Source organism: Cyprinus carpio, unplaced genomic scaffold (assembly GCF_018340385.1).
Source record: "Cyprinus carpio isolate SPL01 unplaced genomic scaffold, ASM1834038v1 S000000099, whole genome shotgun sequence".
NCBI classification, from domain to species: domain Eukaryota; kingdom Metazoa; phylum Chordata; class Actinopteri; order Cypriniformes; family Cyprinidae; genus Cyprinus; species Cyprinus carpio.
The window spans coordinates 2,561-25,969 of NW_024872851.1; the positions used below are offsets into that span (position 1 = coordinate 2,561).

General features: G+C 39.4%; 1 protein-coding gene and 1 long non-coding RNA gene across 3 annotated transcripts; one reads left to right on the forward strand and one right to left on the reverse strand.

The window, feature by feature from the left end:
- Positions 1–387: 387 nt before the first annotated feature.
- Positions 388–7,059, reverse strand: LOC122134287. 2 transcript variants are annotated; one of them, XR_006158775.1, is made up of 4 exons: positions 5,948–7,059; positions 5,807–5,871; positions 2,281–2,417; positions 388–490 (listed from the first exon to the last, which is right to left on the reverse strand). It is a non-coding gene; the product is annotated as an uncharacterized LOC122134287 (long non-coding RNA). The 2 variants fall into 2 exon arrangements; XR_006158776.1 differs by lacking the exons at positions 388–490; positions 2,281–2,417 and adding an exon at positions 5,545–5,655.
- Positions 7,060–13,441: 6,382 nt separating this feature from the next.
- Positions 13,442–15,787, forward strand: LOC109060276 (perforin-1-like). Its single transcript, XM_042753833.1, has 3 exons — positions 13,442–13,597; positions 13,784–14,301; positions 14,421–15,787. Exons 1-3 carry the CDS (start codon positions 13,595–13,597, stop codon positions 15,625–15,627), a joined length of 1,728 nt encoding a protein of 575 aa, XP_042609767.1. The 5' UTR covers positions 13,442–13,594; the 3' UTR covers positions 15,628–15,787.
- The last annotated feature ends 7,622 nt before the right edge of the window (positions 15,788–23,409 follow it).

The window sequence follows — 23,409 nt, forward strand, 5'->3', positions numbered from 1 at the left end:
CAAATCCGTGAATGAATGTTCTCGAAGTGAGGTAAACTTCAACAGATTTCCCCTGCTCAGGGAGTAGAGAGCAATGAACACTATGTAGGGACCATGTCAATGGGAACAAAGTTTATGCACGGAGCTTACTTCTAACAAGCTGATCATCTGAATAAGGTGTGTTAACAAAGAAAGACGTGCAAAATATGCAGAGCTGGGGGGTGCGAGGACTGGAGTTGTGTTAAGATGGTTATATGTGTAAGGTGTGTTAACATTCATAATGTTACACTTGATTATACATTTAGTCAGAATTATAGTTTGGAAATAGCCTGACTAGTAAAATGTGTACAAGTAATGTGAAATACAAGCACAAGTAATAATAATAATAAAAAAAAAGACTTACTCATGTTTATGGGTCTTTGCTGGCTCAAGCTGTTTCATTTCTTTTTTCTGAGGTAGTCCAAAGCTTGTTCCTCTCAGCGGTCTTCTTGGGGTGAATTATGTCTTATTCCTCTCAGCGCGAAAGCGAACAGTAAAATAAAAAAAAAATAAAAAAAAATTGAAGAACAGTCTTGGTGCTTTGTTTTGCTGTCATGTGGGGGGTTTACACTCTGTGTGCTTCATGTGGATGATTGTAATATCAATAGCACGCTGACCCGGCGCGTGGGCGTGGTCGCATTAGATATAATGAAGGGAGACGTGAAAGACGGGATATTGTGTTGTTTTCAGATGGATTACTTTATCAAAGAAATATTTTTTTTCAATAAGATTTGCTTAGTTTACAAGTAGACATGTCAAGCTTTCTATAGCTTGACATGTCAAGCTTTCTAAATATACACATATATACCTTATGTTTCTTTGTTGAGTATTTGCTGAGTTACAGTTAATTTCAATGACTCATTTCTAAATGAAGATCACGCAGACAGAGGCGGATGACAGCGCACTCTGTTTTCTTTTTTTAAATGCACAAAGTTTTGTAATTATGTGTGGATACAAATAAAAGTAGACCTTTTACAGATTCGATTGATGTGTTGCTCTTATCTTGTACGATCAAAACTGAAAGTGTAATTTAAGTTCTTTTTTGGGGTTTATCAGGAGAAGATGCCACAAAATGCATATCCACGTTAGTTGACCCAAGATGCAGATGGTTAAATGACTCAGTACCAGTCGCTGCAGATGCTGTTCTACTGTTGTTGAAAAAATTATCACATCATCAGTATAAAGCAGTAGGGACTGAAAACTTTGGTCACCAAAAATTCGCTCCATGAGCCTTTGAAAATTGCTTGGCCCATTGCAAATCCCAAAAGGCATATGAAGAAATTCAAGAGTCCAAAAAGAGTACAAAAGGCAGTCTTGGAACGGTCAGCTTCAGCCACTGGGACTTGATTGTATCCACTTGCTAAGTCCAATGTAGAAAACCATTTTGCCCCAGTCAGTGCATCTGGGCACTCCTCAATCCTGGGAAGTGGATAGACATCCTTCCAAGTTCTTGCATTTAACTGGCAATAATCTACACACATTCTCAAGGAGCCACCCTTTTTCTTCAACAGCACAATGGTGTTCCTGTGGCTCAGTGGTAGAGCATTGCGTTAGCGATTCCCAGGGAACACATGTTAGGTTAAAAAAAAAAAAAATTACCTGAATGCGCACTGTAAGGCGCTTTGGATAAAAGCGTCTGCTAAATGCATAAATGCAATGCGAGATGAATATGGGCTACAGCTCTCCCGAATGACCGGACTCTCCAACAGCTGCTTAATATGGGCTTTCACAGCCTCTAACTGACTAGGTAGAATTCAGCGATGACGCTGAAGCACTGGGACATCATCCTACAAAGGGATCTGGTGCTCTATCAAAGTAGTGCAGCCCAAGTCACCATCATCCTTAGCAAAAACATCCTGATATTTATGCAAAAGATGTTTAACCACTTCCCTTCCTGCCTCTGAAAGCCCCGGTAATTCAACCCTTTCTAGTTCACTGTGATTTGAAACAGAAGAGGACATCTGGCACTGAATAACTATTTCACTGACATTACCTTGCAAATTTTCCTTAAAAGAAATTTCTTGGTCAGATAGATTAACTATCTCAACATTAATCAAACTACTCAACTTTGCTTTTGCAGGTAAATATACAGTTTCTGTGCTGACATTAACCACGGGTACACAAATTGTATTTTGGGAGGATTGTAACAATGCAGGAGAAATCAGAATTCCTGCAGGTAATCCACCACTCACATCACCACCAAGGGGTTCCAATAGAGTGGCTATTTTTGGAACAGTCTTAGGGCAGTAAGCTGTAACTAACCTCATTGTTCCGGCTTGAATCTGCACCAGATGCTTAGCTTGCACTCGCAATATAACCAGGACCAGGAAGATCACTGGCTCTCTGGCACTGCAGCAATGCATCCTTCCAACCTGGTTCTGCTTGCTTAACCTGTAGGACTGAAAAGAAGGCTGAACCATGCTCTTCAAACAAATCATTATAACACTGCCCTATTACATTCATACCCAACAGACCAGGGACCAGTTTTTTTCTTTTTAGGCATATCAATGTTTTCAGGGTCTTTCACAACCAAGAAACCCTGTTTCGGTAGAATTCGTCCCAACACATTAACATAAATTTCAAAATATCCCACATAGGTCATGTTCAAACCGTTCGCAGCTCTCAACTGAAGCCAGCCACATTTTTTCAAAGCGTCTGGTGCTAGTTGTCGAAAACATTGGTCAAAGAAAGTCTCCATTATAGTGGTCACCATTGAGCCAGTATCCAGCAAACATAAAACAGGAACACCCCCCCATTTGAATCGTAACTGTGGGACATTTGCCGTAAGACGCTGTACCACTGTAGGACAGACAAGTCTGGAGGTCTTTAAACCTTCACAGCCTACTTCAGTTCCCTGACTAATAACCACAGGGGAGGCAAGTTCATTTATCTCCTCCACTGGTGTTTTCCTCGTTGTCCCCCTAGCTGACCTAGAGACAGAATCAACAGGCTATTGTCAATATTGGGCAATATGACCTAATTTATTACAACGTAAACACTTTCGAGGACCATTTGGCCTTGTCAAAGGGACAGAGGGTTCATTACTTGAGGGTTTAAGATCACCAAGATGCTTGGTAATCTCATCTATTTGAGCTTGTTGCTACTTCAACACCTCCTTAATTTCTCTTAATTCAGAAGATTCATTGGGCCTCATTTATCGATCTAACATAGAAACGAGCGCAGATCCGTGCGCACAAATCAACTTACGACAGAGTTCACGTGTGATTCATGAAACATTTGTATACTGCTAATCTTATCATACGAGTGATCGCATGTTGATAAGTGTGGCGGCAGAAAACAATCGTCATTTGAATATCACACCCCTAAAAACACCCCGGTTTAGAAGCCTTGCCCCTAGAGTTTACGACATGGAGAAATAAAACCCGGACAAAAAGAGGAAGTACTTTCATGAAAGAGAAATTTATCTTACTCCAAAAACACCCGTTAACCTTGTATAATTGCAAACAAATTGGCTACATTAATTTATGTAATTTATATTAAAATACTTTTAAATATAAACAGCCTATTTAGTTCCCCTCACCCTACAACAAATATTTTAAATTTAACGGTATTCAGAACACAACGAAGAATGAAAAATAAGTAGTTATAAAATTATATATGAAACTATAAAATAAAACACATATTAGGCTATAGTGGCATTCATTATAAACACAAGAATCCAAATGTTTCCATTTTTGCCATATTTGTAACATTTGTTTGCATAAATTATTCATTATGTAGCCTAAACATGGCTTCATATTTCACTGTTTTAATATCTGTGTAAAATCCTTGCATGCACAAAAATATTTGTTTGGGTGCTGCAAAATGATTTTAGAGCGGACTTTTTAAATTAAACGTTGCAAATTTTATGTTTGCTTGACTGCATTTTAGTCACACATGACTGTGTGAGGCGCCTGTGCGATCAGATGGATTAAACCAAAAAGATATAATGAAAAGAAATAAAATGCATTAAGAGTGTCACAAAAACGAGCATAGCCTATACTTGTAGTGTTTTTTTTTTTACTTTTATCAATCTGTTAATTATATTATAGCCTGTTATACATTTTGTGCCATCCAATTCATTTTATTCCTTTTATAGACTTAATTTCTGTTTTTCTCCTTTCACAGAAGCACTGCAGGTGCATGATGCGATTATTGAATCCTCATGGTCTGTGGTTCACTGCTATTTGCACATATAAAGCTAAAGCCCTGTATAAAACCAAAAAAAAAAAAAAAAAAACATTCTCATCTTACTGGTTAACGATCAACTAATGAGCTTCGTTTGGCAGTCAGGAAAATAAAAATGAACAAAATGCTGTTGTTCTACAATTCTCCACCATATTTACTATGCTGCGCACAAGTACAGGTAACTCAAAAACTTGAGTACACGAGCTGAGACCAGACGTGAGATTTGATTGTAGCCACAGCTCATGTTCATATTGCTAAAGTTCCTGGGGAAAAAAGTTCCTGATACAAATGTTCCGGGTAATTTCAGTGGAAACGCAGCAATACATCACTCTAGTGAAAGGCACAGGAGGAGGAGCATTAATGCTGGATACAGGCTGGTTAGGCGAGTCACAGCTGGATGCAGAACATTCTTCCATTAATTGTTCATTTGCAGCCTGTAGACTACGTATCTGTTCCCGCAACTCAGTCAACTCCTGCTCCATAGTTAGGGTTTTCTTCTTGCATGATCACGGTTTACTTACACAAATACCTTTTAAATACCTACACAAAATGTTGGCTATCAGTAAAAAAAAATAAAAATAAAACCAAGGTCCACAGTAACACACTGCAGTGCTGCCCAACATCAAAGCACCCTGCCAACTACGCCATTTGTAACCGTTCCCAGGCCTTACAAGTGATGGGGAAGATGTAAAAGAAGATTTTTAGCTGTGCATTTATTGAATGAGCACTGTGCGATGTCCGAACTGATTGTACTGTATTTTACGTATTCACTGTATTTTATGTCAAATTATTTTCTATTTTTAACTGTTTTAAATTCATTTTAAATAAGTCAATTTTTAAATCATTTCCAAAATTGCTTGTTTTATTTTTGTTATTTTTCTTCATGATTATTTTACTTTCTTTTATGTAAAGCACTTTGAATTACCATTGTGTACGAAATGTGCTTTATAAATAAACTTGCCTTACCTTCCCCTTGCCTTGCCTAAAAAGAAGGGCAACAACCACAGTGTTTCTTTGCAAGTACCACAAAATTTAACACAAATGGTAATAAGAAGTGGCAAAGAAACAAAAGGAACAAAACAAACAAAGTTTAACCCACAACAGACCATAGGGTTCCCCAATCATATACAGTGGCAATTCCACTGCAAAAAATACACTCAATCACAGCACAAAACCAAATAACACTACAAGTGTAAAAACCCAACACTCACTTGACTCAAACCACTACAAATTGCTTCCCCTCACCTTAACGGAGTCAACCATGTGTAAGAAAATGGGAACCCCACTGTTGTTTGTTGGTTCAAACAAAAACAAATAAACAAAACAAAAATCACAATCTCACAATAAATTCAAGCCACTTCATTACAATGTAACATTTAAAGTCATATCTTATGACCCAACATCAAGCCACCAATATTTTCAATAAAAGAAACGGCAATCATGCATCATCTGTAAAAACAAAGAATATACAATTCTTGATTGCCCCTTTAAAATATTAGAATTAAAAACACTTGACACAATAAAACATAACACACAACTTATAATAGAAAAGCTAAAAAACAAACTTCACATACTCCAATAATTCAATTAAAATCAGTACCTGTGTTATTGAATAAATCTACTCAATTCTCTGAGGCACCCATCAGTATATCTCCATTAAGCACACTATAAAAAAATAAACAAACAAACACACGTTAAAACTAAACACACTAACTATAACCATGAGAGTCACAACCCTTACCTCCACAATTTACTTTCATATTGTTCACAAGGCTACTTGTCTTTTCATCTATCACACAGCACTGAAACATACCACACAGCTTCTCCTGCTTAGCACATGATCCCACAAAGAGGAAGGCCAAAAATTTTGATTTCCCTCTTTATAGTACTTGGACTCATGGTATTTGTAGTCCAACACATTTGTAGTACTAAACAAGCCTAATATAGAGCCACTACCAATACTACCTCCACCCCATTACACTACTTTAGCACACACCTCAAATCAGTTCTCTGTTTAGTCTTGTTTGTGTACACAGTACAGTGCAGGCTGCAGCCGCTGACCAGGGTCCAGTGCAGGCTCTAGCCGCTGACTAGAGTCCAGTGCAGGCTCCAGCCACTGACCAGAGTCCAGTGCAGGCTCCAGCCCCTGAGCACAGTCCAGGGTCAGCTCTACCCTTGCTCCAGAGCTCAGCCAGGATCCCGTTTTCACCCCAGAGTTCAACCAGGAGTCCGCTCCTGTCCACAAATCCATTCCAGAGCCTGCTCTAGTTTATGAATCCACTCCAAAGATTGTACCAATCCTCAAATACACTCCAAAACCCGCTTCAGTTCCTCCCAAGGTGGTGGCTTCTGCTGCAGAACCTCCCGAGGCAACAAGTCTACTCTAACTCCTCTCATGGTGGGGTTATCACTTATGAAATCTCTGCCTGTCCTGTTAGGGTCATGAAAACCTTCTGTGTACTCTGTTTGTCCTGCCACGACCAAGGAGGCAGCTTGTGAACTCTTTGACTGTCTTGCCTCAGTCAAGGAGTTTGTGTGTGAACTCCCTATGCTTCCCCTGCAAACATGTCCTTGTGGGGCCCATGCTGGCTTTTTGCGGGCACAGTGGGCTAGGGCCAGCCCACACCAAACCTAAACAGGCCCAGTGCGGGCTTGCCCAGGGAAGGCCCACAGCTTTGGTCTCACCACAGGCTCTATTGGCTCTCGGCACGGCTCAGTACGGTACGGCTCGGCATGGTTTGCGTTTCCACTGTAGTTTAGTATCGCTTTAGAGTGGGTGAGATTATTCACATGTCGTTATAGTTGCGCCGCCTCCACTGCCGCGACTCCTAAAATAAACTTTTTCATTTTGCCCCATCAAGCTCTTGCTGGATTGCTCCTTTGTTATCAACGAGAAGAATGTCTGTACTTCCGCAACAGACAACAAAACTATTTGTTTGTTAAAAAAGGTGCGCTCATTCAAAACGGTTGTGTTCGCTCCTTCGCTGGTTGTGCTGATTTAAATCAAGTAGTTCTTTTGTGTTTGTGTCGCAAGTTCAGTGACACAGGTAGTGACGATTCCATTTGCAATGGAAAAGTGCCATAAATGAGCATCCTACACTATGGGACTGCCCACATTAATCCCATGATGGGCCAGTCAAGGATTTTGTGGGCAGTTTTCTTCCTTACCATAGGGATGCTAGGGTGTTTTAGGTTTCCTTAAGTAAAACCATGGGTTTTCTATGGGTGAAAGATCTGGACTGCAGGCTGGCCATTTCAGTACCCAGATCCTTCTTCTAAGCAGCCATGATGTTGTAATTGATCCAGTATGTGGTCTGGCATTGTCATACTGGAAAATGCAAGGTCTTCCCTGAAAGACACGACGTCTGAATGGGAGCATATGTTGTTCTAGAACTTAGATGTATCTTTCAGCATTTATGGTGCCTTTCCAGATGTGTAAGCTGCCACACGCACTCATGCAACCCCATACCATCAGAGATGCAGGCTTCTGAACTGAGCGCTGATAACAACTTGGGTTGTCCTTGTCCTCTTTAGCCCGGATGACATGGCGTCCCAGTTTTCCAAAAACAACATCAAATTTTGATTCGTCTGACCACAGAACAGTTTTCCACTTTGCCACAGTCCATTTTAAATGAGCCTTGGCCCAGAGAAAATGCCTGCGCTTCTGGATCATGTTTAGATATGGCTTCTTTTTTGACCTATAGAGTTTTAGCCGGCAACGGTTAAACGGTTAAAGATCCACTGAGATGGTCCTTGGCTCCACCAGCTCTGCCCTGGTGGTCTAGGTCAGCCTATTCCGCCCTGGCTTCCTGCTCTGCCGGTATCGCCCTGGCTTCCTGCTCCACCGGCTCTGCCTCAGTCTCCAGGGCTGCACTCCAGTTCACTTTTAGAAACACATTTGTGAACTTCCCTAAGCACTTCCCCTCGGGGGAATCACCACCCCCATTTTGAAGTGTGTTCCACTTCATCAAGTGGACAAGGGAACGTTACATGGACATACCCTCGACCCCTTGATTTTGACCGAGGGAGTGAGTCTGCTTCATATGCTTCCGGCTGCTCTATAGACCACAATTCAGCACGACTATGATGTCCCCCAAACAACCCTGTAATATATAAAATATAATATATATATTTTTTTTTTTTTACATTTATAACAGCCCAAGCATACAAATAGAATGCTGCACCAAACAAATTCCTAAGGGGAAAATATAAACCAAAAAAAACAACTATATAGCAGATTCTAAGTGATCAAGGGCTTAGGACATTCCAGTTCAGTCCATTCCAAGGATTCCGCCAGTAGTGGGCCCTCCGTCCATCACACTGTTCCGCCTCCGCTCCACCACCCTCCTGGACGGTGTTATTTCTAGAGTCTCTGGAAACTGCTCCTTTGAGGGAGGGGGGTGTCTCCTGTGTGTGTGTGTGTGTGTGTGTGTTTGTGTGTGTGTGTGTGTGTGTGTGTTTGCGAGGTGTGTGTGCTCCAACTATCTGCTCCGTTCAAACCATCCACTATTCTCTGCATCTGTAAGGAAAGGACTTTATATCATTCATCTCTCTAAGTCTCAAGAACTGTTATTTGTCCATAATACTCACATGCCTTCTGCTCTCATTTCAATAAACATCCCTTTTGCTGTGTCCGAGACTACATATAGTACATATAACAGTTTAGGGACAAGCATTGTTTTTACTGGCATATTTCTAACAGATTAATGATGCAGAAACATTATAAGATTAAAACATGATTTATTGTTATATATAACTGTAACTTTGTAATTTCTTTAGCTCCCTCTGTTGACAGTATAACTTAAATTTGTAGTTGTTTTAGTTTTGGTTATGTTTATATATGTTATTTGTTGTTTTAAGTTTTAAATAAGATTAGTTTTTTATTTAAGTCAGTATATTTTTTAAGATTTATGTCCTGTTTTAAAGGATTTGTTCACAAATCAGTTAAAATCAGTTAAAAAAGAGCTTGTGTACATTGCAAAACTAAAATGTCCTGAGAAGTGAATCTACTTTATTTCACTAACTGCTTCAGTGTTACTTCTACTGTACATTGGGATGTGAAAACTGAGCAGTGTTTATTTAACATGGAGGGTTTTGCTGTGCCATTAAACGTAACCAGCATCATGTGTTTTTTCTTATAATCATTTTTTAAAAATAATTTCTTAAAATTTATTGGATAATTGGTCTTTATTTAACTAAAAACACGCACTAAGAAACATTATATGTAATGCATGCATGAGTTTTGTTTTGGTTTTGCTGAGATGATACCATCACCCAAAAAAGATCCACCAGCACAACCAGCTTTCCAAGCTGGGTAACCAGCGACCAGCAACCCATACTGGTCCCAGCAGGCAAAACATACCTTATGCCATACAGTTGCAGAGATAGTCAGTGAAAAGACTTCAAGAAAAATTAAGAGGTACCATGTTTCTTTGCTCCTTCTTATCGCCTGCTAACGAATTTGCTGGCTTTTGTTGCACAATTATGTTATTATGATGTATATTTTTGGTTGTTTTGAGTGGGTGTTTAATTAGAATTCGCTGGCTTCCATGCCACAACACCTTATAAATGAGCATGCTCTGTGAATATGAACAAATTTATTCCGTTCAAACACTTTAATAACTTAATTCAATACATTATACAGCCATCTTCCCTGCACACCTTCTCGGACAGGAAATAAAGAAAAATAATAAACTCCAGAAAATGTTTCTCCAGCAAAATACTTCTGAGTACTGATCAGTCATCTGATTCTCTTAGACTGCCATGCAATTCACGAGTTCGCTCTGCAGATAAAAAGCGGGATAATTGGTATGCATATTTGACGTGCTGTCTGGGGAGAGGGCTCCAAGCTCGGTAATTTCTCCCGAACCTGGAGTACTCCTCCCTGTCCGGGGAGAGGGTATTTTGCCCGGACCCATAGCGCTCCCCCCTGGGGTAGGACCGGACTGATGGTGAGGAGTTGGGGTGGAGGAGGGTCGCTAAAAGACTTAGAGAGAATGAAGGTAAGGCTGCTTAGGCTATTTATAGAGATTCTCTCTCAAGTTGATAGTATAGATGGTGTGATTACGAATAATAAATTGGCCGGGTGAATTACTGTATGAGCTTCCCCCAAACTTTGTTAATAAAACATCATTAGGTGAGAATTTTTCATCTTTTCCCATCAACAAGATTAGATGGCCACCTTGAGTTCCACCATCTCGAAGATTATCCAATGAGACATCATTAAAAACAACTATCATTAAAAGTGAACTATCTCTTCCCAAATTCTGACATTTCTGAGCCACTTCTTTTGACATTAGTTTCCTGGTAAGCTTGTTTTCATCATGCAATGACTGGATGTTGCATGTTTGATGGTAGAAGCAAGGATAGATGTTTCACACATTACGTCTGGTCTTGACTGTCTTGCAGCTCTCAAAATTTGGCCAATATTAGACCTCAGCATGTACATGTATCTCACCACATTCTGAAGAGATCTCCATTACTACATAACTGAAACTGTTCTTCACGTTCCAACTTGGAAAGCAGTTTTCAAATGCGGGATGACTAAAGAGGAAAAAATCTTCATAACCTCCCCACAAAAAAAAAAAAAAAAAAAAACAATCCAGTTAACTCCCCACTGTCATCTTGCCAGTAGAACACTGCAGGTCCAGTCACTGACACATGGCCTCCTAGCTGCACTTTGTTGTACCAGTACAGATGGGCATTCAACAAGCCATACAACACATTTGTTCAACTTCCACAGGCTTCCTTTGCACTCTGCTTCTGGTGGAGAATAAATGTACTGTATAGGTAATTGTTTGACCTGCTTTCAACCTCAGAACATGTTTTCTCACTTCTTTTAGTCATTGCTGATTTTTCCATATTAGTTGTTTGCTGTGAGATAGTATTATCCTCTGTGTTTTTGTGCCTGTTTCTTGATGTACAGAGTGATTATCATCTGTCTTTCAGAGTCTGAAATGATGCACACAAACTAAATACCTAGATGTCTGACAAAAATCACTGCTCCGTCCTGGCCAATGACGATAACTGGACCTTTTCATTGCTTGGCCGTAATTATTTGCATAGTCTTCTTTGAATTCTTTCAGAACATTCAGCCTCTGTAAATGCTCTCCTTGCAGCATGTAAGGTTGAAATGTGCTGTTCTACCCATGTGTTAACATTAGGTTCCATAAACTTCCAGAGCTGCTGGCTTATCAGTAAAAACTGATGGCAGGTTTGGATTTTGTCCAAACATAAGCTGATATGAACTGAAGACATGTACATTGTGCATAGATTTTTTTTGCCATCAGAGCCCAGTCTAGGGCAGTTTTCCAGTCACATCTACTGTCATTCTTCACTTTAATAAATATTTCAGTAAGGTTCTGGTTGTGTCTCTCTAAAAGACCATTGCTCCATGGACTATATGTTCTTCACTTTAATAAATATTTCCAACTTTCTGGCATGTCGCCATTCACTATTGTTACTGAACAGTCTCTTGGGAGGTCCATGCATGCTAATAGTTAATAGCAGTTTGGGCAGTTTCAACAGGACTTATGTCATTATGTTCTTTGTCACAGTAAGAACTTCTTCAGCGTCACATGACAGATCTTCGGATCTTAGGTTCACACGATAATGCCCTAATGCGGTAAGCTCAAGGGTCACAGTGTGCTTGAACATTGTTGCTTTGTCATTCTGAAGTCTTCCTCAAAATCAATGGAATATCTGCTAAAACTACTTCAGTCTCAATGTGGCATTTTTTCTGTCTGAATATGGCTGGGATTTTGACTCATTTTGTGAAGTGCACTACTTTTCCATCTCCAAACTTGAATGATCACTTGAAAATCAGTGTGTTCCAAGTTTTTTTATTTCTGCTGATTTCAGTCCACTCATATAATGATCAAGCCATTTCTGTCCACATAATGTTTCAGTACAGGCTGTATCAATAACCACTGATCCAAGCAATTCAACCTTGAAGATTCTTTTGTCCAACAGATTATTGCGGGAAAATAGTTTGATGTTACACGGTTCTATGTCCTCTGTTAGCATAGCATTTTCACTTTTGTGGGGGCAAATCTTCACTTAGTGACATGTGCTTTGGCAGAACACACATTTGTATTGCCTGCCTTATCTGTCAAGAGAGGGTTCATTCCTGGCTGAGTCTTTGTTTGTTTTTGTAAGGATGATTTGTTCTCTAACTACAGTATAATACACAGAATCATCATTAACTTGACTTCTGTGCATGTGGTTTCATCAAGCTGTTGTGGGAACTTGTAGTTTTTAGCAGCCATCCTCTGCTACCATTCTAAGAACTGAATGATGGCACAAATTTCCTCCATTTGAGCACTTTAATAACTCACTTAATGACTAAATACTATATACAGTCATCTTCCATGCACAACTTTGCGGTTAGGAAGTCAAGAAAAAAAAATACTATTAGCGTTCTCCAGAGTCAAGCAGACCAAAACTTAACTTAACACATATGGGTCAGTTCAGGACTATGATCAGTTCACACTGGAATCTGATACTGGCCACATTACAAGCCAATGTGAACAGCCACACACACACAAAAAAATAAATTAAATTAAAAAAAAACACAGATCTGAGCAATAAATTGGAACTGAGCCCTAACACTTGCATTATGAACGTAGCCAATGTGACAAGCCCTAATGTTGGGTAATGAAGTCTCCTTAGTTACTGTAGTGTATATATGATACTAAACTGACAAAGCATGCACATTTAACATTATTTGTGCTCCATACAGAGAAAGAGGCTCTGGGGCCACTAGACACGACGCATCAGGGACCACTTGAGATCATGTGGTCTCCTTCTCCGCTTGTGAGGGTGTGGCAATGATGTGGGAATGGCTGATGGGGGACACCCACAATAACAGACTGGTGTGTAAAACTCTTGGACATATTTGAAAGAGTCTATGCTGCGAACATTGCATATTTCATATACTTTTGAAAATTCAGTGTTTAGTTGATACTGATAAGCGCTCATTGTCACAGTTGTAAACACTACAGCTTTCTTCTAACATGAGGGGGTTTGTCGACAAGGCATCATTGTTTCCAGGCGGAACATTAAAGAACGCACCACACGTCTCCCAGAAATCCTGTATAATTCAACCAGTGGTGACAAAGATGACGACTTCGAAACTCCCGAAGTGTTTCCCATTTTGTGTGCTGTATGCATCATTCAGCCAATGGTCCGTGGGCGTGATGTCTAAGGCTGAGACTAAGTCGAACACATCTAGAAAAGCCTATCAGAGTGGAACCCTAACACTCATAACAATGCATATAATTTGTAGCTTCTACAAATCTTTAACACCCACAGCTACACAACCATCATATGAAATGAGAAGTTAGAGAGAGAACATATTTCATTTTGATCTGTTCACCTATAAATTCAAATGGTAAGAAACTATAAAAAATCATCAAATTAATCATATGATTTTAAAGAAACCATTAGTGTTTTACAGTACATACTTGTACATACTATTTGTTTTTAAAATAATATTGTTGATATAATAAATTTTGTGAAGAAGTTTATTGTTATGTAAAATCTGACACCATTAATGACTTATCTACTTTCACTACAGATCATGGGGAAGTTCCAGATTTACCTAATTTTCTTGGCATTGCTTCTCATGACCATTTCTGGAGAAGATGACTTAGGTGCATCAAAAGAGTGTAAGGATGCTCCCTTTGTTCCAGGATACAATCTTGCTGGAGAAGGATTTGATGTTGTGACCATGGAGCGAAAAGGTTCTTATGTGATCAACACAGAAATATGGGATTTAGGAAATGGCACTTGTAAATTACGCAAAAACAAGTACATGAATGGAATAAAACAGAAGCTACCAGCAGCAGTTGTAGACTGGGGGACCTTGCCGAAGTGTTCAATGAAAGTCTCCAGTCAGATCTTTGAATCAGCTGAAGCACTAGTCAATGATTCATTATCAGCACTCCCAGATGGTTGGAAAGTAGGTTTAGATGTGAAGGCTGTTGGAGCTGCAATTGGAAGCACTCATTCCAGGGAAGCAAAATTTGCAATGACAAAATCAAAAGAAGACAAATACAGTTTCACCAAACATGAAGCAGGGTGCAATATTTACAGGTTATTTTTCCTCTCTCTTACTGTTAAAAAGTACAATGACTATGAAATTAAAACTTTAATTGCAAATTGTTCCTTCTTTGATTCCACTAAGTTTAAATGAGTTTATTGTTTCTTTATAGATATCGTATATCTGAAAAGCCTCCTCTTCATGAAGAGTTTCTTGAAGCAATCAAATCACTCCCTGCATCCTACGATCCAGATGCCTACCGCAACCTGATCTCCACATATGGCACACACTATACCACAAGTGTTAAGTTAGGGGGTCAAATGAAAGCCATAACCGCCATCAAAACCTGTCAGGCAGCAGTGAGTGGACTTACAGACACTGCGGTAAAGGACTGTTTGGATGTGGAAGCTTCTGGTTCACAGAGCACAGCGACTGTGAACGAAAAGACACAGTTTTGTCGAGAACAGAAAAAAAAGATGCACACAAATGAAAAGTTCAGCTCCATGTTCAGTGAGCGTCAGACAGAGATTATTGGAGGAAACATAAATGGAGAAGATCTGCTTTTTTCTGGTTCATCACACCCAGATTCCCTTAAAAAATGGCTTGAGTCTTTGAAGAGTCTCCCTGACATTGTGCATTACTCTCTGAAACCCCTCCATTTCTTACTGAGTAATAAACACCCTGCAAGAAAAGGACTGAAGAAAGCTGTAGAAGAATACATCATCCAAAATGCCCTCATGGAGATTTGCTCTGAGCCTTGCAAGATTGGCAGGAAGTGCAGTGCAAGAGACCGATGTGCTTGTGTTTGTGAAAGTAGTCAATTTATAAAGTCTAACTGCTGTCCAGCTGAAAAAGGACTTGCCACCCTGAAAGTCTACAATCTCAGAGCCAAAGGTCTGTATGGAGATGTAGGTAGTCAAACAGATGGAACTGTAACTGTTACATATGACAAACAAATCAAGCGCACTGAGACCATTGATAATAATGACAATCCACGTTGGCCAGAAACATTTGAGTTTGGACCTATTAAGATCAGAAAGTCCAGTAACCTAACTTTTGAAGTATATGATGCAGACAGCTATTGGAACAGCGATCTTCTTGGTAAATGCTCTTTTTATCTAAGAAGTGGAGTTGTGGATGATGCTTGTGTTTTTACATATGGCACCTTCTATTTTACCTATGAAGTGAAATGTGCACCCAGTCTGCAGGGCCCACAGTGTAATGAACACAAACCTTCTCCAATGGCTGCCCATCTGGCTGAGATTTTCAGCTCAAGGAATGGTGTTCTGGTTAAAGACCTGCCGAGGCTTGAACTAGCTCTCAATAACTCAGATAAGTTCAATTTCAAGAGAACTTATGGAAAGCTGATGATGCTGTGACCTGCATTTTGAATCCCTCCTTTATGCATGAAAAATATCCCTAATATGGCCCAACAGAACTTTCATTTGCTAGAAAAAAAGAGTATATCTGCAACATTTGCTTACTTGTATTCCCATTTCCTTTCTGCGTTCTTGCATTAATAAAGCATTCACAAAGACAGATCTCTGTGTGTGTGTGTGTGTGTGTGTGTGTGTGTGTGTGTGTGTGTGTGTGTGTGTGTGTGTGTGTGTGTGTGTGCGTGCATGCGTGTGTGTATGTGCGTTTGAGTGTGTGTGTGTGTGTGTGTGTGTGTGTGTGTGTGTGTGTATGTGTGTGTTTGTTTGTTTTTTACAAAATGCAAAAATTACAAAAATGCAAACGCTACAGCCAGTGCCCCATTTGATAACATTTTATACCCACATTTGCCACCGGCAACTTCATTTGTGTCCTTTGCAGTAGTTAACCAGGAAGTCAAGGTTCAGCTAATGCACTGGCCATTTATCCAGGGTGCCTCCCTGCCTCTTCCTGAGATGCTAGGACAGGCTCCAGCATTCCTGTGACAAAACACAGGACAAGCAGTATGGAGGATGAATACATATTATCGGATTAAATAGGCCAAAATAGCATAGTGTCAATTTTACTTGTGCAGTATAAATATGGGTAGTTTGCTAGATTGCCATTTTTTATATTTTTATTTTGGAGTATATATATTAGTGTCAATTTTTCTAATACAGTACAATTCATAATAATAAAACATCGGGTAGTTTGCTAGATTGCCATTCTAGCAAAAGCAATTATGGCAACTTCCACCTTGTGCACCTCTGTTGCTATGCGCCACCCAAGAAATTATTATTAAGACGCAATTGGCATACTAACATACGGCTCTCTTCATATATTTTTAATTTCAAACTGAAATACAAGAAGTTAATGTAAGGAATAATTGACAACGGGCTGTTGAATTATTGAAAAATAATGCAGCCCAGAGGTGGAAATACAGCCATAATGCAAAGCAATAATTATATGGACTGGAATCAATCATTCTGCTTATACCATTGTTACAGACGCTCAAGACATTGTTGAGATATTTTATTTCAAGGAATTTGTCAGGTTTTGTCCTCAAAATGCTCTTGCGTGTAGGACTAATTTCTTACAAATTTCATTCCACGCCTCATTCCAAAACATCATTTTAAAGCTAGTAACAGGCTTGAGCAATTCATATGCAAATTGCAGTTATTAAAGAAAGAATTTACATTTAAAATGCTTTGGCAATATTATAATACTGTAACAACTCTGGTTGTAAAGCACAGATACACAAGGGAGATGAAGGTAATCCAAAACTATCTTAAATAAATCCACAAGAAAATTCAAATGGAGAGAGACAACCAAAGCATAGACACATACAATAACCTGACAAACTGAAGGAGCTAACATAGAGTAGGAACTTCAAAACTAATGATGACGAGTGCACACTCCTGAGCAGAATGTCTAATCAACCAAATAACCCTGACAACAATTTTAACTCGCTCTCAAAAAGGGTGTTCATTTTTAACACATTTTTTGCGTTTTGACTATTTTAACACATTTTGTGTCATTTTGTGTTAAACGTGTGTTAAAAAGAAAAAATGCAACACAGTGTGTCCAACACAATATGTGTTTATTATCTGCTTGCATCACTTAATGAGCCGTTATTCTTCTCAAGAGCATGTTTACTTGTGCTTCAACTTTTCATGTTTGGCTGACATCTTCAAAATATGTAGGTAAGAAAAATTTTCGTATTTGGCATTAGAATCTTTCAAATTGTCTTTTGTGATCATTTTTAGAGGTCAAGAGGCATTTTACACCTATACGAGGTAGCCGGAAAACTGCCTCATGAATGGCAGTGTGAGCTGAGCCCACGTTAACACTACACAATTTCAGCAGTGGGAACTTTATTTTACCAAGCTTTATGATTTATTTTGTTATATTTAATTTTGAGTGGAGTCTCTTTTAATTAATCATTGACATTTGTGTGTGTCACGTGAGGAAATTCAAAATGAACAAAGCTCATGGTGCCAGTGGCGGTTCTACATTTGAAATACACCCTGGGCGAGACCCCTTTCGAGCGCGCCCCCCCCCCCCCCCCCCAACCCCACCCCCCACCCCCACACACACACACACAAAAATAACAAACAAAATTCTGCACAAACAGGTTATATTTTTATATAACAACATAAGTGGTAATTTCTCAATTGCACAAATCCTTCATTAGAAAGTCAGAGGATGCTACAAAATATTTGCAAGTGCCACTGAAATTGCAATTGAATTGCATTTGAAATCAAAAGCCCATAGGATAATGTTTTATAAAGCTAAAACAGCCTGGGGTCAAATTGACTCAAAACATAATAGAAGGGTTACATAAACATGCTCTTACACACTAAATGTCTGTCATTACACTATATCCTCGTTTTTTCCCCCCATGTCATCACATTGTTTAGAGCATAGAAACAAATGGTAAAAAAAAAAAAAAATGTCATGAAAAATTATATTTTATTCATGTTATGCTATGGTCACTGGGACCTCAGTTGTTTAAAAAATAAAATTACTTTAAATTATATGTATAGGCAAAACAATGGGATTTTATTTTTTAATCACCAAAAACTTTTTGGGTTTCAGGATATTTTTCAACCAAAATTTGTATATTAATCTAACTTTCATGGAGGAACCATTAGCTCTTTGGTTACTGCCTCAAATTCTATGCATGACACACTTTTAGTTATGACTTGTAAAACTATACTTAGCATACTGTGTAGCAATTTAATTGTAATTGTTGATCTTTTTTTGGTTACTGCCTCAAAATGCCGTTGGTTATTTACAGGGCCTAACATTAAACCAACTGATGGAAATGATAACTGAACTTGTAACAGTTTTATTGCAAAGCACAATATTATAAATTAGATATCGTGATTGAGTTGAAACCAAATTATTGTTAAGGTTGTTTTTTTTTTTGTTTTTTTTAATTGTAACAAGCAGACTAAAATTCAAACATGAGTGGATACCAATTTATTTGCTATGCTCAGTAACGTAAAACAATGCTAGACATAGCATAAATGCATTTATATTGATTTGTATGATATAACCTAAGCTAAAATAATGACTTGTGGATTGATGTGAATGCCAACAAATGGGAATAATGCTCAGAATGCTTGTGGCTTAAACATTTCTGATGACGTTCATTGCCATGGATTGATTTTATCGGGTTACAAGAAAAGGAAGGATATGGATTTAATTGTGAACTGTTTGTAGGCTACTGATTTTATTTTATCGCAGAGTCCACACGCATCCAACTAAGTTACAGCCTGATGAATAATCTGCATTACAAAAAGAAAAAGAAAAAATCTTTAAAGGTTATTCACGCTTAGGCTACATATATCTAATCTTTAAAGTGCTTTGTTATATGGAGCTGTTTGGTAGATCATGATCTAATTCGTTTGTCTACACCATAATTAAAATGCGGCAGACTTTAATGGACAGTAAAACAAAGACAGGACACCGTATAACTCCAAACGGCACCGTAGCTTCATATTGAGGCGCAGCTAAACAAAGGACAGAATGTTGTAACTCAATTTGAGTGTTCCAAACAAAATGAAAGAGTGGTAGCTGGTGTTATACAGTGTTCTGCCTTGGTTTCTCCGGGGCTTTTTTCGAAGTTATGGTTGGGATTGAGAATTATTTTATTTTCTAAGAAAAATAATGTTGATTGACTCAAGATACTTACATGTTAAAGGATGTCTTGAATGTCCCAAAAATATCAATAACTAATTTTTGACAAAAATTCGAAGTTACAGTCTTTTGTCTTTGCACGGCATTGTAGTGTTCCTTAGTTCCTTCTTGATCTGATTGTTTGCTGCCTGCTCTGAACTTCACCTGTTTTTTGGCTTACTCTTTTGGATTATGCCTGTTTGCTGTTGATTGACTCTGCCTGTTTTGACGACTCTTGTAAATAAAGCCTGCACTTGGATTCTCAACTCAATTGTCTTGCCTTGCCTTGCCCCGACCCTTTGATCTGATTGTTTGCTGCCTGCTCTGACCTTTGCCTGTTTTTTGGATTACTCTTTAGGATTATACCTGTTTGCTGTTGATTGGATTTCTCAACTCCATTGTCACACCTCCACATTACACATTAGCTTGCTATATTCCTTATGTGTAAAAATAAAGCTTTGAATGGAAGACGCCCTTGAAGCGCTTGTGACAGTTATTGAGATGACAGGAGATAAACAAGAGACTTCATCACACTGACCCTCACCATCACTTGTATGCTGATGAAAATATATAAATAAAAACAATTAATGTTGAAGATGCAGTCAAATACTTTTTTTATGTTCAAAATACAAACTTGATTAACCATAAACTCTTAAGGAACTTTTAATTAAAGCAACATTGTTTAAATTACTGTAATTTTGATAGTTTACTTTTTTGAAACTATGATGTGTTTTTATTGCATAGAAGGTCTGTTCAAAAGTAACAAGAAATATCACATACTTGACACGTTGTGTAACTATAACACATTAATGTGTGGAAAATTGCAACACACTTTCTGTGTTAGCGGGATTAACACACTGGTTGAGTTAGAAATAACACAAAATGTGTTGTCCTTAACTAGACACAGGCTGTGTATATTTCAACACATACTTTGTTAGTGAAACAGTACAAACTAAAAAACAAAGTCCAAACAGTGAATGAATGTGACAAAAACAAATGTCATTACAATAAAATAGTCAAAAGTGATTCATATTCATTTATCATCCTTGGGATTTGCATTCAATGGACACTTTGTTCAAAATTGAGCTGAAGTGCTGTTTTTGTATGTGGTTAAAACATCCTGTTTCCAAAAGATTTTTGGAGTGTAAGGTTTCTTCATATTTCTACCAGAATAAGTAAATCAGGATAAACCTCAAATCATGAAACAATTATGATCATTCACAGATCTTGAGCTTCATGATCATTCTCTCTACACTGGCCACAAGTAGCATAAAGCATCCAAAGCAAATAGAACCCATTATAATTAGTTATAGTGTCTATACTGGAAACAATGAAGGACAGTTGGTTCATACATTTGGCTTTGATGGGTCCAGTTGCTGTTGTGGTTTTTTCCTTTGAAAGCACAATCACAGTGACAAATATAGGACATAATACCATGTGTAATATCAAATATTGGGCCAAATGACTATCAGTGATGGGTATCAGCCTCAGCATCACTGCAGCATGTACTGGGGTTTTGTGAGTTGACAATGCAAATAAAAACCCTGCAATGCTGAAAAAATACATCTTTGCATTGACTTTGAATGCTGTTAAGTAACTTTTACAATCAAAAACTATTAAGTCTGATTCATATGAAAGTGAAAGTGATGTGACCATACAGCCAAGTATGGTGACCCATACTCAGAATTCGTGCTCTGCATTTAACCCAAAAGTGCATACACACAGAAGTGAACACACACCCGGAGTCAGTGGGCGTTCGGTGCCTTGCTCAAGGGCACATCAGTCGTGGTATTGCTGGCCCAAGACTCAAACCCACAACCTTAGGGTTAGGAGTCAAACTCTCTAACCATTAGGACATGACTTCCCCAACATTATGATCAAGTGTTTTAACACATAATATGAATGTCTCTTGTCTTCCTATTTTAACTTTCATTTGCATTATATAAATGCACATTTTTCTCTACACACAATGAGAATCATTTTGTAATACATTTAATGTTCTGAACTTTTTTTTTAATTTTAATGCTTTATAGATTGTTAGATCCACAGAGCAGCTTATATCCACTCCAGTCCACTTATATCCACACACTAGGAAATGGATGGCTATTTTGCTATACTGGATATTGCCATATTAATATGTCAGTATCCAGTTATAGCATTGTTCCCATAACAGAAATGTACAGCGCTGTTCCCTTTCTAGCTTTATCTTGACATTGTGGAGTGTCCGTTGTAGGTAACTCTTCCCTTTCACATTTCCCGAAGTCCTATTGGCTCATGTCCAATCGAAATGGCCAATAGTTGCAAAGTATGCAAATCACATGCAAATACTGATGAGCTTATAAGGCAGTATAAAAATGTGGTGCATGCAACAATTACGTCAGAATATTTCTTTCACATTGGCTTCTGCATCGAGAATGAAGATTACATCATACTGCAGTATCTGCGTGGGACCCATTGACCCGCCAGACCAAACACAAGCATACAGTTCAACTGCATCAAGTCCAAACCTGCCAGCGTGCGGTGCTTAGGAGACTCGCCGTTATGAGGCTCACGGGGCCTTTGCGGGGAATATAGACCCACTGACGCCAGCAAGCCGCTGGGTGGCCCCCCCCCCCAGAGGTGAGAGTGATGACTCGTTGTGAGGGGTTGCCATCCTCCGTTATTCACCTCGATCCCCAAGTCACCTTCTCAGATGGTTCACCTCTCTCTTTTTTTTTTTAAAAGCCATCTGGCCATCTGGTCAGGCAAAGCCTACTCCAAAGGCTTGGGGAATGAGCGTTCGCCCTGCATTGCCATGGCAGTGCTACAAGTTTTCCAGGCCAAACTCTCTGCAGTCCCTGGAGGGCGGGGCCATCACTCCAAGGACACTCCTCAAAGAATCTGAGTGCGGGGTGTGACGGCTTTGCGGTGTGGATGATGGCAATAATGTGCGCTGCTCAGGTGAACGGCCGATCATGGGCTTTTATGGTAATTTTCAGAGGCACCTGTGGGTATAAACCTAGCTGACCTCAAGGACGCATGACTTTAAGGTGTGCTCCTTAATGCACTTATCATTCCTTCGGCCTCTTTGGTGATCCTGGTGGAAGTCCATCTTTGAGAGAGTCGCGGAGGCTTAAAAAGCACTCCAAAGCCATGAGCCAACGTCATGCCTCTGCGCTCGTTCCAGCTACCTTTCCAGATCTTCTGTCGTCTTCAGTGACCCACCCAGCTATGTCGTCTTCAGAGGAGGTGGTTAAGTGGACCCTCGGTGGGAGCCAGATGTTAGGAGGAAAGTGTGGTCAGGACCCGGGAAGAGGCACCATGGGCATCGGAGGAGCCCTCGCTGTGACACCGGGCCACCCTTGGGCTCCAAGCCATCTTCCTGAGGGTGTTGAGAGGGAGGAATCCCGGGTGCACAGAAGACGTTGTGAGCCCCAAGTTCAAGTGTGCAGTGTTCAAAATGGTTTTTTTATGTGTGTACGAGGAAAATTCTTACATCCTCACAGAAATGCCTCTTTCCTCCTCACTCAATCAATACGCTCCGCTCACCACGCCTTAGAGCAGTGAAGAAACCGGCAACCAACACTAGCTGTGCATCCAGCAACCAAGCAGCTAAAGCCGCTATGTCAGATCCCTGAGCGTATGGAAAAGTTATTCCATAAATCTTGCGTTGATTTGGCGTGTTATAGATGGGCGGGGTATATCTCTTCCATTTAAAATGCAGAATGCCCCATTTCAACAGCGTGGCACAGTCTCTTTAACATTGCCTCAAAACGCAGCCTGGTCCTGAGACAAGAGGTATGCAGCCAGCTCGGCAAAGGAGTGATTAGAACTGGTCACTCCAAGCAAGCTAGAAGAGAGGGGTCTGAATAACAGTTTCCCACAGCGGATGCTCCGTAATGTAGAGAGAAAGCTCAAAAGGGAACATCTCTGGTTATTGACGTAACCTTGGTTCCTTGAGAGTGGGAACAAGACATTGCGGAGATTGTCATGATCGCTGCTCGATCAGCAGGGCAGCGTTTAGTCTCAGATTCTGATGTAATTGTCACATGCACCGCATTTTTTACTGCTCTCGAGCTCATCAG